Source organism: Anarrhichthys ocellatus, unplaced genomic scaffold (genome assembly GCF_004355925.1).
Source record: "Anarrhichthys ocellatus isolate YVR2014 unplaced genomic scaffold, GSC_Weel_1.0 scaffold3, whole genome shotgun sequence".
In the NCBI taxonomy this organism is placed as follows: domain Eukaryota; kingdom Metazoa; phylum Chordata; class Actinopteri; order Perciformes; family Anarhichadidae; genus Anarrhichthys; species Anarrhichthys ocellatus.
The window spans coordinates 14,623,523-14,636,661 of record NW_022280033.1 but is presented as its reverse complement, the minus strand read 5'-3'; the positions used below and the strand labels follow the sequence as shown (position 1 = coordinate 14,636,661).

At 40.9% G+C, this 13,139-nt stretch overlaps 1 protein-coding gene across 1 annotated transcript; it reads left to right on the top strand.

Moving 5' to 3' along the window:
* Positions 1 to 69: 69 nt before the first annotated feature.
* Positions 70 to 13,052, top strand: gng4 (G protein subunit gamma 4). Its single transcript, XM_031871858.1, has 3 exons — positions 70 to 1,353; positions 2,643 to 2,748; positions 10,874 to 13,052. The coding sequence occupies exons 2-3, from the start codon at positions 2,650 to 2,652 to the stop codon at positions 11,000 to 11,002; spliced, it is 228 nt and encodes a 75-aa protein (XP_031727718.1). The 5' UTR covers positions 70 to 1,353; positions 2,643 to 2,649; the 3' UTR covers positions 11,003 to 13,052.
* Positions 13,053 to 13,139: the final 87 nt, after the last annotated feature.

Sequence of the window (13,139 nt, the reverse complement as noted above, 5' to 3'; positions counted from 1 at the left end):
TACAAGAAAGGGAATATTGCTTCTTATATCATGACGTCATTCCTTTTGTGGTGTTATCTTGGTATTTTTTTTTCCTTCTCAGCCCATCAGGACCCTTGTGTGCAGCACCAGGCCTGTACAGGACATGATGTTGGCGTTTGTTTACTGCGTCTCCTGCTTTCTTGTGTACATGCATTTCCTCCTTGACATTTATAAAGGTGTATGTCTATGAGATCCGCAACCTTTTCTTTTCTCTCGAACATCCTCGTGTGAGATTGTATGAATGTTTTCCCCCCTTTTATTGAGAAAGTGGCAAAAAGACGAGAGGAAAATGTTATTATTGGCAAAGTGTTTTTTTTGTGCTATCTGACACGGAAGGAAATATATTTTTTCTGTTAATTTAAGAATTTAAGATCATTGAGTTGCTGAAATTGTGTCATTTAATTGACCTCTCCGGGCTCGTTTCTGCAGTTTGGCATCATGGATTGAGGTTCTGAAAGGACGTGTTTTGTTTATTTTTGTTTGTATATATATATATGTGTGTGTGTGTGTGTATGGACAAGCAAAGTGATGAGTATATTATAAATATATATAAATATTTGAAGAGATATGACAACATCTTGTGGTTTGTGTCTATTTGTGTGGTGCTTTCAGGGGCACAAGAAACCAAGGTGAAACTGCAAAAATGACTTAGATCAGAAGCACGACAAGGAGGAAAAATTGATTATGATTCAAATTGATGGAATCGAGCTATTTAATCTGGATGCAAATTCCCCCAAAGAGCAGTGCTGTTATGGATGAGGCCCGGCAGTTACTATGGGGGGAACCCGGTGATGTCAAAGCTGATGTAAAAAATGAAATGGGGAAGCCTGCAGATCTCCGGTGCCTTCTGCAGCAATAAAGAAAAATTAGAAAAAACAGCGGACGCTTATTCGACTAATGGGCTGTCTCGGTGCGTTTAGGGCCAGTTCGTACAGCAGAAACGCATCCGGGCTTGTTGCTGCTGCAGCTACGGGTCCTCTGATCGAGTGCTCCCTGCCCTACAGCCTGTATCTCATCGTCATACAGAGGTTTCCCCCCCTGCTGCATGCGTAACATCTCTCCAAGTCCAGCCGTGGTGCTCACCAAGACCTCACCGCTTGGCTCTCATCTTCCTACACGGAATACGCACGACTCGCATTGAGCGAACCGCTGAGGCGAAATTAAAACGCCAGGATTTACCTCCTCGGGTTCAGTCCAGACCGAAACGAGGCTGGGATTTCCTCTTATCATTTGATATTTGACAGATCCTCTTTTTTTTTTTTGTGTGTGTGTGTGTGTTGGGTGGAGTCAACCCGGAATTCTCCAAATTGGAAAACCATTGGCACATTTCAGGTAGGTCGGCGGCAGTAGCCTACATTAATCTGCTCCTAGCCGAGCAATGCAGCGAAGCATCAAGATGTTTTTTTTTTTTAATGTAATGTCTTCATGCAAAATATTTTGTTTTGTTTTCGTGATGTGTGGTTCGCTGTCTTCTGCTCTGACCAGGGCCGCAGCTCGCACGGCGTGTGTGCACAATTTAATCCCTTTTAGAAATAAGAGTCGCCCATGTTTGACAGATCTGCATCAACAATTAGCATCGTTACATTCGGATAAAACGGTGTAGACCCCGTTAAAGCCCCTGATGTAGCCGTGTGAGCTTAAGGATGGGCGACTCGAAGGGAAACCTAAATGGAAAAGGCCTGATAGCGTCCTACGAGGGTGTGAATAAAAGCTATAAATTGGCTTTAGAGCCATGAAGGGTGGGATTGGAAAATGAATTCACCGTCTGCATCCCCCTTTACAAAACATCTGCCCGATAATATCCGTTTGAAAACACTTAAATTCGACTTGATGCGATGAAGATGAAATAAATAAGCAAATCGATGCCAAAAAAAAAAAAATCCACAGTCAGTGAATTGATCCAACTGCACCCCTCCTCAGTCAAATGCTTCATATTTTACATGTACATTATTATAAAACATCTGTGGTCAGGTGTCATCTCTCACTGCTGTGGCTGTCATACTGGGACATTTCAGAAGTGAGGGGGGTCAAGGGGCCTCAAATGAGAGCAGGATTTAGTCATTAGGCTACATATTGATAGATGCACAGAAAGGCTGATTACAATGGGGCAGATTAAATCGCTGCAGTTGCATTGATGCCCACTGTGGAGAAAGTTGAGAGGATGAAGGCAAAGAGTGGAGCTTTCTTCTCCAATCTGTAGGTGCAGGGGCAGAGGAAGCAAAGTTGCAGGTCCGATTCCCTTGGAAAGGTCCTAGAACTGACAATTAAAAGGACATACGGCGACATAAACCCCAAAATGTGTGCTTAAGTACCCTTGAGCAAATAAGAACAACTTGACCAAAAATCAAAAAATAATCATGCATGAGCACTGACTGTAAAATGACAAATCGCTGTCCAGCTGCTGCCTTTTTGAGCTCTTTCTTCAGATAAAATGGAGCTTGGCTGCTGTAAAACAGATTCCCCCAGACAAAATGGGTCCTTTGAATAAAAAGGTTGTGGCAGAGAATGGCTGCTCCAAGGGGGGGTAGAGACATCGCCAGGGGTGATGCTGCTTTGTGGATTTAATGTGATGTTCATTGACTCTACGTGTCCCCCTTTTGTGCCTGTGTTTGGTGTCACAGGAGCACCATGAAGGACGGTATCGCCAACAACAGCACGGCCAGCATCTCCCAAGCCAGGAAAGCTGTGGAGCAGCTGAAGATGGAGGCCTGCATGGATAGGATAAAGGTACTTTTTTTTTCTATTTGTGTCTGTGAGCAAATATTTGCATGGGTTTCTATTTGCTCAAACATGCAGTGTGTGGATTTAGAAATAAATCTGGCTGGTGTACATTATTCTAAACACTTTATCGGTCATTATACTTGTTGGAAGCTTTGCTTATTGGCACTTTATGCAGCTACACGCTTTGTTAGGTCTGTATATTAATGTGAATAATGTGATACAAATCTGTGTGTTTATCTAACCCCCACTGATTTAGACACATTAAGTGTTTGGAGCAATACAATATCCTCTTCTTGATGAGTGACCGACTTCAGCTCCCAGCAAACATTTCATTTTTTATTAATTGAATGTCCAAACAAGAAAATGCCTCGCTTAGAATTGGCAACGTTATCCAACTTGCCTCTCACGGCTTAAAATATGCACACAATAAATTCTGTCAATGCTAGTTTTCATTTAGCTAACTCAATAGCCAGGCTTACACACAGATGCTAATAATTATAAAACACCTCTGGCTGCATGTTCCTTCATCACGATGAATCCTGTTGTTTATTTTGACTCAATCCCACGTACTGTTCACTGATCTGCTGCTAGATATACTCGCTAGTGCACCAAATGTGTATTAATCCGCTTCTCAAATGAGTCCCCTTTTGATACACTATGTAGTCCTGATTGAGTAACATTTGATAAAAGCTTACTGTGCCAAACTGTTTTGGGAAATTCCTGAGCTGCTACTACTACTACTGTTTTTGTTTTTTGAAATGAAAGTATGTATTGACACATTTTGGGTTTTGGTCATTTTAATGGGCTTTGACAGCGTTATGCTTTAAACCCTAAACAGGGAGAATGTTGAGAGGACCAAGCCATCATCTCCTCTGTGACGAACTATACCTTCTGCCATTTTGCCATTTTAAACCTTCAAACACAAAATTAAAATAAAATGTTTGACATTTTGTGAAATAGCCTGGTTTGCGAGAGTCAGATGAAAAAATGAAAGAACCGTGTTGATTAGGGAACTTTAGAGGGCTTGGAAGAGGAATTTTGTTATCTTCAGTGTCAGCCAGGCTAGCTGTTTCCCCCTCGTTTAGTCTTTATGCTAAGCTAAGCTAACTGCTGCTCTCTCGAAGCGCATATTTACTGAAGAGTGAGACGTGAGACGGATATTGTCCTTCTCATCTAACTCTCCATCAGAAAGCGAATCAGTGTATTTCCCAAAATAGTACTACGTCTTAAATTTAAATGCAGAAACAGACAGTGTATCAACTTGTCACTAGATACAGCCCTCATGTTGATACTTACGTCCACTATTGCGCGCTATTTGCCATCTCAGTGCATAATGACTGAATTAACCCATATATTGGGCTGGTACAGTAGCAGTGAATCATCACAATCATCTTGTATCAGTCCTTCATGAAGTTTATGTTCTTTAAGGTACTTTTTCACAAAAAAAGGATCAAAACTGATGAAGCAGAACCAGATATATATCATATCTTATATTCCACACATTCATCTTCCTTGTCAAAGGGAAGCCTCTAGCGTCGACCAGAGACAAGCAGCTGGCTACAGAGGTCTGGCAAGCTTAGTCTAGAGCAGTTTCTTCTGACGGTCGTCACATGAAGCATCAGTTCACCTTGTCAGCACCGGCGTTGCCACCTCTCTGTCAGAGTTCATCCACTGTGAACAGCTGGGAGACCCGAGTAGCACCATTGTGGTAACTGTGAGGAACAAACCCAGAGGCATGCTGGGCTTCGGTGACTGTTGACCGCTGCTGACATTAGTTTTCCACCAATTTGGGTCATCTTCTCTGAGTGTGATCACAGGGATTGTCCTTTGTTAGCACTCATGTAGGCTTCTTCTCAACTTGCATTGCCAGTGAGGTCTCTGGTTCAAATTCCCAGTTGCAGCAAAGAAAATGTGGACATTCAAATTAGTTTGCTTGCTCTATAATCATATTCCTGATACCCATCACCCCCTGCAGCTCCATCAGGCCTCATAAAGAGTATGTGTCCTTATCAAACAACACAACATTGACTTTTGAGCCCTTTATGGTTGAGTTCAGTCACCATGCTTTAAAATGTAATAATATTCTAACTGTATATAGAGATTTCTATTATCCATTCATTAGATCGAACCATTTAAGGTGGAGGCTGTCCATGAGCTACTTCTTGTGCAACTTAAAAGGCTGTGTCACCATCTCATTCGGTATGCTCCTCATGTGCTGAGGGAATGATTGCCCCACAGCCCAGAGGCTGTTCACTCAGCATTATAGCCAGGGCCTGGAAGCCTGCCATACACCATCATCCCTACTCAGCACAACAAAGGCTGCTTACAAGAAAAACCTCCTCTTCTTCAAAAAACCAAGTGATTATCCCCAACGTGTAATCAGGGTTTGAAAGATGTGTCAGGAAGAACCCTAATTTAACCTACAAGTTGACTTTTTGGCACAACGTCTCATTTAAATCCTTTGCAGATATTTACATGTTTTTTAATGAGAAGAGTTGGATTTAAAGCGCCAGTGTGTTGGTTTAGGGGAATCTATTGTCAGAAATTGGAATAAAGTATTCATTGTTGTGTTTTCATCAGTGTATAATCACCTGAAACTAAGAATTGTTGTGTTTTCATTCGAATAAGCCTTTCATTTCTACAGAGCAGGTCCTGTTTCACAGAGTCTGCCATGTTTCTACGGTAGCCCAGAATGGACATACCAAACACGGCCTTAAGAGCAATTACATCCTACACACTGGTCCTTTATTATACTCCTACTCTTATTCAGATATAATCATGTCAGTCAAGAAGTCATTTTCATTTTGATTGTTAAAGCAACTTTACCATCATGTTTAAAAAAAAAACGAAAAATACTATTTACTTTTAGTGGATACAGAAATGTACAAAAGAAATATAAATAACCTTAAACACAAAACATACAATATTACAACCAACTTTTCCAGTAAATGTTTAAACAATACAATATTTTCATTCTAGCAATTAATAGAAAGGTTTAATCCTCGAGTGTTTCACCTCAAAACAGTAAATTGAGTGAAACCACATCAATATTGCCATTAAACTGCAAATCAGAATATGTATCTTGAAGCATGAACGTGTTCAGTTGTATTTGTTTATGATTGAATGGCAATTCATTTTAATAGTAGCAGTCTGTGACATTATTATATTAGTACTCTTTTGAATATGGTAGTAAAGATGTATCCTTTAATGTACTTTATTGGATACAGTGATAAGACATACTGTCGCATCCGGCAGCCATATGAGGTCTTCTCTTTTTGGGGGTATTGGGCAACAGTGGCTTCTAGTTCTTCCAGTTTTTAGACGGAGCCTTTAACTTTAGCTGTTTCAGCAGAATATAAATCATTTGAGTCGATAGTAGTTAGTAGTTAAAGTTGTTGATTCATGTGCTGCTCGTGGTTCTTCTCTGGCTGACTTGAGACACTGAAAACACAGGGACTGATGCCACGTTCACATCATTGTTACGGAATGAAAAGAAAATGAACCAGAAATACGCGTTTCGCACTACTAGTTTGTTTTGAGTGAAAGTAATAAATGCAATACAATTAGTGGTGATAGCCATTATGATTGACAATAGAAAAACTGAATATCCAAGAATATCAGTATGGGTCATTGAGCAAGAATAATAGCACAAGCATCAAACATAACAAAGTCTTTAAAGGTGTTTATTAGCATTCATAATAACTTGCTGTCATGCCTACAATTGTGTGCAAGGCAAACAAGCTTTCTCTCTGTATAGTGCTGCTGAAAATGAAGTGTAAATGATAAAAAGTGTAAAATGATGCTCTGTTAAATGAGCTGAGAAGTGTTCAGATAACATTGTGTCTGAGTAGATTTGACTTGTCAGTTTTATTGTCACCTTAGCATTTTATGGAAAAAGACATGGCAGACTTGAATGTAACCGAATCTTAAATGTCACATCTGATCTCTATTCACTCAGCTCCATAGTGGGTCTGACAAATATCTAAGCTTTCTGAATAATTGACCTCTGCCGTCTTATTTGGGTCATCTTTGCTCTCATGTGAAAACCTTTTCAGCAAGATTAACCACAGCTTCGACTTATAAGAGACAAAGCTGTGTTAGTTTATTTTTACAGGAAGACGAACAACCTTGTTCCTTTGCTTGATCGGCACATTTGAGTTCATTTAATGAGTTTTGTTTGTGTTTAATCTGACCAGAACTTCTCAACTCCTAAAAAAACACAACATCTGTAATCAAGTAAAACATGACATTAATATAGTTTGGTTTTCAGCCAACCATGAGGACATTAATCTGAAACATTTGGCAAGAGGCGCTGGGTTCACATACGGTTGTATTCTTTGTTTCAGTGCTGACATTTCTTCACAAATGATTAGCCATAATAATGTCCCAAGAAAAACGGAATGAATGCATTAAGGAAGGAAAAGGTTTCCACTGAACAAGACAGCAGACCACATTAGGCCTTAGGCAGTTCTAAATATTATATTAAGTTTTTTAAATAACGTTTTTTCTAATTTGAAAGTGAGAAAATAACTTAAGATGAGAGAGTTGGTGTGTCCCTCTAAAAATGTATTTTAGCGTGATCAGCATAATTTCACATCTGTATTATTTTCTGAGCAGCAGCTGTTTGTGCTTTAACAACTACTTCCACATCAGATGTGGAGATCCAAGTCATTCTTCAACTCTTCTCAACGTCCTCAAAAAAGAGCCACTGAAGTAGAACGTGGCTGCAAAGGAAAGCAGAGAAGAGTTCAAAGAAAGAGGAGGAAACAGACAGTTGGCCACGTCAGGCGATCCCTTAAATTGAATTAAGGGATCTGATGAAGGAGAGAGTGTATCAGTGACAAGAGGAGTCTCTGTGCTGCTGATTGAGGGATCACCACGTTCTCATTAATTGCTCAATCAGCCAAAGGAATGTGATCTGTGCTAATTAGAAGGACTCTCCTTCCATCACGGGGCTGCAGTGTAATTACAGTCAGTCTGGGCTATAATGACACACTGTGCAATACCACTTTTTGTCCTGTGGGGCTCTCGTTGTCTGCAGAAACTCTGGCTGCAGTTACACAATAGTATAATTATTGCATTTTCTTTGATTATAAGAGTAATTAAGCTGTTTGGGTGCATCGCAAGTGCCAGCTTTAGTAATGTTCCCACTTTGTGCAAACTCCAATTAGTGCCGGAGAAAGGTCCAATAGAGACAGAAATTTGACATAAAAATGCAGAAAAAACATAGTTTACTGTTAAATATATGTATTGTGTCCTCTGAGTGAGCAGAATTTGACTATGACTGTCTTCTAATGTGACTAATGTAACTGCTCTGAGAGTATGACCTTAATACAATAGCCCAGTTAGATCAGAATAGGTGTAGGTCTAACTCACCAAATACCTGTTAAACTATTGACATTCTGATCGTCTGCTTTTCATTTTGTCTAAGTGCAGCCCCACAGAGCAGCGAGCACGGCTGTGAACCCTTCATCTTGTTTCAAAGTTACTGGTACAGCATGAGATACTCAGTGGTTCCCAAACTTTTGACTTTATTTGACCCCTTAAAATGAAGCAATGACCTCTTTTGAAGGATCTCTAGATGCCCTGTTGTGCTAAAAGTATCCAGTGTCCTGAACCCTTGGTGGGGGACCACTGAGGTAAAGACACGGCACGAAAACCTTCGGGATTTTCCTTCAAAGATGCAAAAAATCTACCTTTATTTTCTGGTATTTATTCTTAGATAGCTGTCTATTTTAATGTGAAAGGCGTCTAACAAGTTGACAGGATACGACCAAATGTGTATTAATCCATGGCTAAAAATAGTCCCAATGCACAATCATTCACCACTGTTTGAGTAACATTTGTTAGAAACTACAATGCCCGGCTGTTTGAGGAGATTTCAGAGCCCTTTTTAAAAGGGAATGTATATATTTGAGAGCTGTTTTAGTAGATTTACATCTTCAGTAGGAACAGAAGAAGTCAGAAAGAACTGAGAGACTGACTAACGCGTAGTTGGTTACGGTCTTTTCATGGGATTTGTTGACGATAAGAAAAATGTAGAATAACCCAAGCCTTATTGTTCCTTTTAAAATACAGAAACAACCCTTGAGACATCTTATTTTATGCTGTGAGACTGTAAAAATGGTAATGTAATATTCCACATTGAAGGCTAAAGCTGAATGATGGATTTTGTGCGTTTAATTCTCTTGTGAGAGCAGCAGTGAGTGAGGTGAAATGGCACACAGGAGATCAGATGGCTCTGTCCTCGACGTGGATCCCTGAGCCATCGACGTGGATCCCTGAGCCCTCGCCGTCCCTCCGATGCAGCTGCTCCTCTGCTCTCCATTTGCGGCCTCCCCCCTCCCATAACCTCCCACTTGGCTCCCGAGTAGAAACCTACATTCACATGCAGTCTGGCCGTACTGTAAAAATGTAAAGTCACTGTTTGACTTTGAAAAATGCACTACACGAGGCAGAAAGTGTGTTGTTTGCCCCGTCCTCCTTTCCCCTCAGCTATTTCAAGGTCCCGTCTTACCACCTGTCAGTCATGAGCTGTCTCTTCTTATTGCCTGAGGCCGACCTAAGCCAACGGGCATCAGTGCAGTCGCCACAGGCACTGACGAATCAGAAACACAGGCAATATGCAATTTCCAAGATTTTGGACATCTTTCGAAGTTTAGCTCCAAAAACGTTTTCTCTGAGAACGAACACACAGTGAGTTGCAGACCGGCGTGAACTTTAGTGCAAATCTATCAAAACACACACTAGAAGAGTCGCACAATTGTTCTCCAGTACTCCATGCTTCATTCACCTCGCAAAATTCATGACCATGAATACAAAATAGCAATACAAACCAACTTTTCAAAATGCTCCTCACAAAATACAATAATTCATCAGTGGTGGTGGTGTGGCTAAATGGATGGTAATGGCGGTCGTTCTGTCTGCAACTTTGCCACGACTATTTGATGTTTTTAGAAAAGCCGTTCATGGTCCCCACTGGATGAATCCTGATAACTTTGGTGATCCCTGGACATTTCTTCTTGTGCAACCATCAGGACAAAATTTCATCTGGTCCAATACAAGGGTTCAAGGATCACTAATTGTCATTCTGCAACAAAGAGTTGCACAACCAAATGCAGTTGTAGCCTAGTCCAATAATGCTACACAAGAAAACCATGTCAAAACAAAAACACCAGTGTATTCCTGTTGTGTATTAGTTTTGAATTTTCAGCTGGGGGAACAGCAGCAACATCAGAAATAAACATTGTCCATCAACTTTGACTATGTTTGAGCAGCATTAATGTAAACACAGAGTCCACCACCTCTCGTCCCACTGGAGTCCTGCGGTCTGCCCGTCAAGTGCAGCTTGATGCCACGAGGTCTCTTTAAAGATGTGGGCACAACAGTCACCGATCTCCCGTTGCTATGTTTGCCTGAAATCATATCTCATCCATCTTATTATCCTGCAGCCTGACATGATCCAGCCAGTAGCAGGCTGGGTAGTGACGTCGCCTTACATCCCAGCTGGGGACGCTTAGCTCCCAATCCCGTCCATCTCCTCTCTCCTCCTGGGGCAGTCAACTCCACTTTCTGTGGCGTTTGGTCCGGCAGGTCCAAAGGGGTCGGAGGATGATGATTGGCTTCTGGTCTGCTGCAGCTTATCCGATCCCGAAGCATCCTTCTCTGACGTTGATGAGTTTATCCTGTCAAATGCCATACCAACAAATTAAAACCAAAATAGTTTGTGTTATGACTAAATATATGCAAAACTAATGACGTTCCCATCAGCCTCGCCGTTTCTTTGGGTTGTACTTTAACACTTAACTCAATAAACTAAAATTCATATCAGTCAAAATAAATCCGCATCTGCATTGTGTAGTGTTCCAACTATTTGTGGGGTATTTTCTGCCTTTATTAGATAGCAACAGGGAGGAAATAAGAGTAAAGGATGGAGAGAGAAAGATGCAGCAACGGTCCCCGGCAAAGGTTACCTTAAGATTCAGGTAAAGAGATGGAGTCATGTGAAGGAGACATCTATGTGATCCAATGGTAGACACGCATCTTGAATTTATATAGCAGTTATTATGTAATAGTCAGAGAGACATCTAATCACCTATGCATGTCCTTTTCCTTTGTCTCAACATTTCAGGTCTCCAAAGCGGCTGCAGACCTGATGGCGTACTGCGACGCCCACATACGCGAGGACCCCCTCATCATGCCCGTCCCCGCCTCCGAGAACCCTTTCCGGGAGAAGAAGTTCTTCTGCAGCATCCTCTGATGACCTGCCGGTCGAGCTGTATGGGTGCAGGCATGGCGTTGCCTGTCTTCTCTGTCTTCACCACACCTGAAGCTACTGGCCATAGGCGTTGAGTTGAGTTTTGCCAGGTGGACACTCTGTTGTTGGTCAGCTCTGTCCTGGTGGCTGAAGGTTTTGGGGGAGTCAACTACCAAACTGGCGACCCAATGAGCGTATCATGTCTTGTTAAATAGGTTTGTTATTGCTTTGTTATTAGAGAACAGCCTTGCTCAGTGCTTAATGAGATGAGAGATGTTTTTTTTCTTTAATTGTGCTAGATCTTAACATGCCTCAGGAAACAGAAATTTGCCCAGTGTCTCTGACTTTTTTTAAATATTTATTTCCCTTCCCTTTACCTGAATAAAAAAGCATTCATCTTTTTGTTATCTTGAACATAACGAGTTAGTTTTTATTGCTTTCAGTGCACAGGTTTGACTATTCGTAGCAAAACATTACTGAAAGTACTGCTGAAATTTGACACTTTCCTCACTAGTGGTTTCTCTTTCAATTTGCCTCGAGACACAAATAATTAATCTGCTAGTTGTAGTGCCGCAGTACAGTCAGATTCAGATTAGAGCCCAGAAACAGAAACCTTATCTTGCTTAGTAAATGATTTGTTTGTGCCAACTGCTCTGGTAATACGGAGGTGGCTGCACATCAGTTCTGCTGCAAATAAATAAATAGACCCTGTGTTTATTGGAAGATGCAGAGCTAATGTTTCAACAGCGAGATGAGTTCCTCAGGGCTATCAGTGTGCAAACAACCCTTAGGTCAAGAATTATTTATGAATCTGCCACCTCCTTCTCAGGCCCACTCTAATGCATTCTTCCCTTGCTGCTCCTTTAATTTACTCATCATATACTTCATCCACGTCAAATCAGAGACACTATCGGTTAATCCTGCAGCCCCTGACTGGAATATTTGTACAAGTTGCAGGAGACATCTTTTCCCCTTGTTTCCTTAACGGTCTCATTTGTTTTCTGGGCATGTTTCTTGAGCCTGATTCTTTTTGCCTGTCCTAGAGTGAATGGCAAGGCCTTTGACATTAATGCCAAACCAGAGGCCTGCATGTTCCTCCGCTCCTTTTTGGCAGCCTCCTCTGTTTCCGAGGGGCTGTCAGTCTTTTAGAGTGTACAGTATGTTACAGTGCCAATTTCTGTGAGAGCAGTGTGATCTTCACACTGTGCTCCCACAGCCTTTTTTCCCCCCGTTTTTGTTTGTTTTCGGAAGAAAAGGCACACTGTCGAAACATTTCCTTTACATGGTAGTTGAATAGCATTTGCTAATTTTTACGATGAATTGTTATGATCGTTATTAATATTGTTATTATCGGTAGTATTATTGAATATTTGTTGCACAGCACTGACAGCTACATGACGTGTAGTGCTACTAAGCTTGTATGATACTTAGGAGAAAAAACATTTATAAATCATGCAATTATTGATACTATCTGACTATTTTTTAAGAATAACGGTTAAGGGTCGGTTTACATAATATAATATGATCCCTTCGGTGGTTGAGGCTTTTTGCATTATCGTTTCTGTAAAATTAAAATAAATTTCCTCTTGGTACTTGGTAAGAGCCATCGCATTAGGAATCAAACTGAAACTGGACTGTCACAAACTATCGGACTCAAATTGTTTTCAGGATAATTATTGTCTTTATTTCCTAAATCAAAAACACCTGAGACTGACCTCAGGGCGCTCCCACTGACCTCATCTTAAGGATGGTGCCAAATCTGAAACAAGAAATATAACGGTTAGAGATGAATATTGCATGGATTTATTTCTATCTTTAACAGAGAGAACTATTATGATATGAAATATTGCCTCTTCGTTGACTTTCTGGGTGCTACTTTGCACATAATAATCTCCTTGGAGTACGGATATGTCGACAATGTGCAGCTGTATTCATGAATGGTATTATCGTTTTGGTAAAAAAAAAATAGCATTTAAATAGTAGGCTTTGTAAATCCTTTGATGGATCAAATGAATTAAAGGAAAACGGCAACCCCAATGTGCTGTGTCTTCAATAATTCTGCCTCGTGTCTCTCACTGACGTTTGGAGCTACAGTCTGTCTGATCACACTGATAACATGAAAGGCCACTGCAAATGGTTG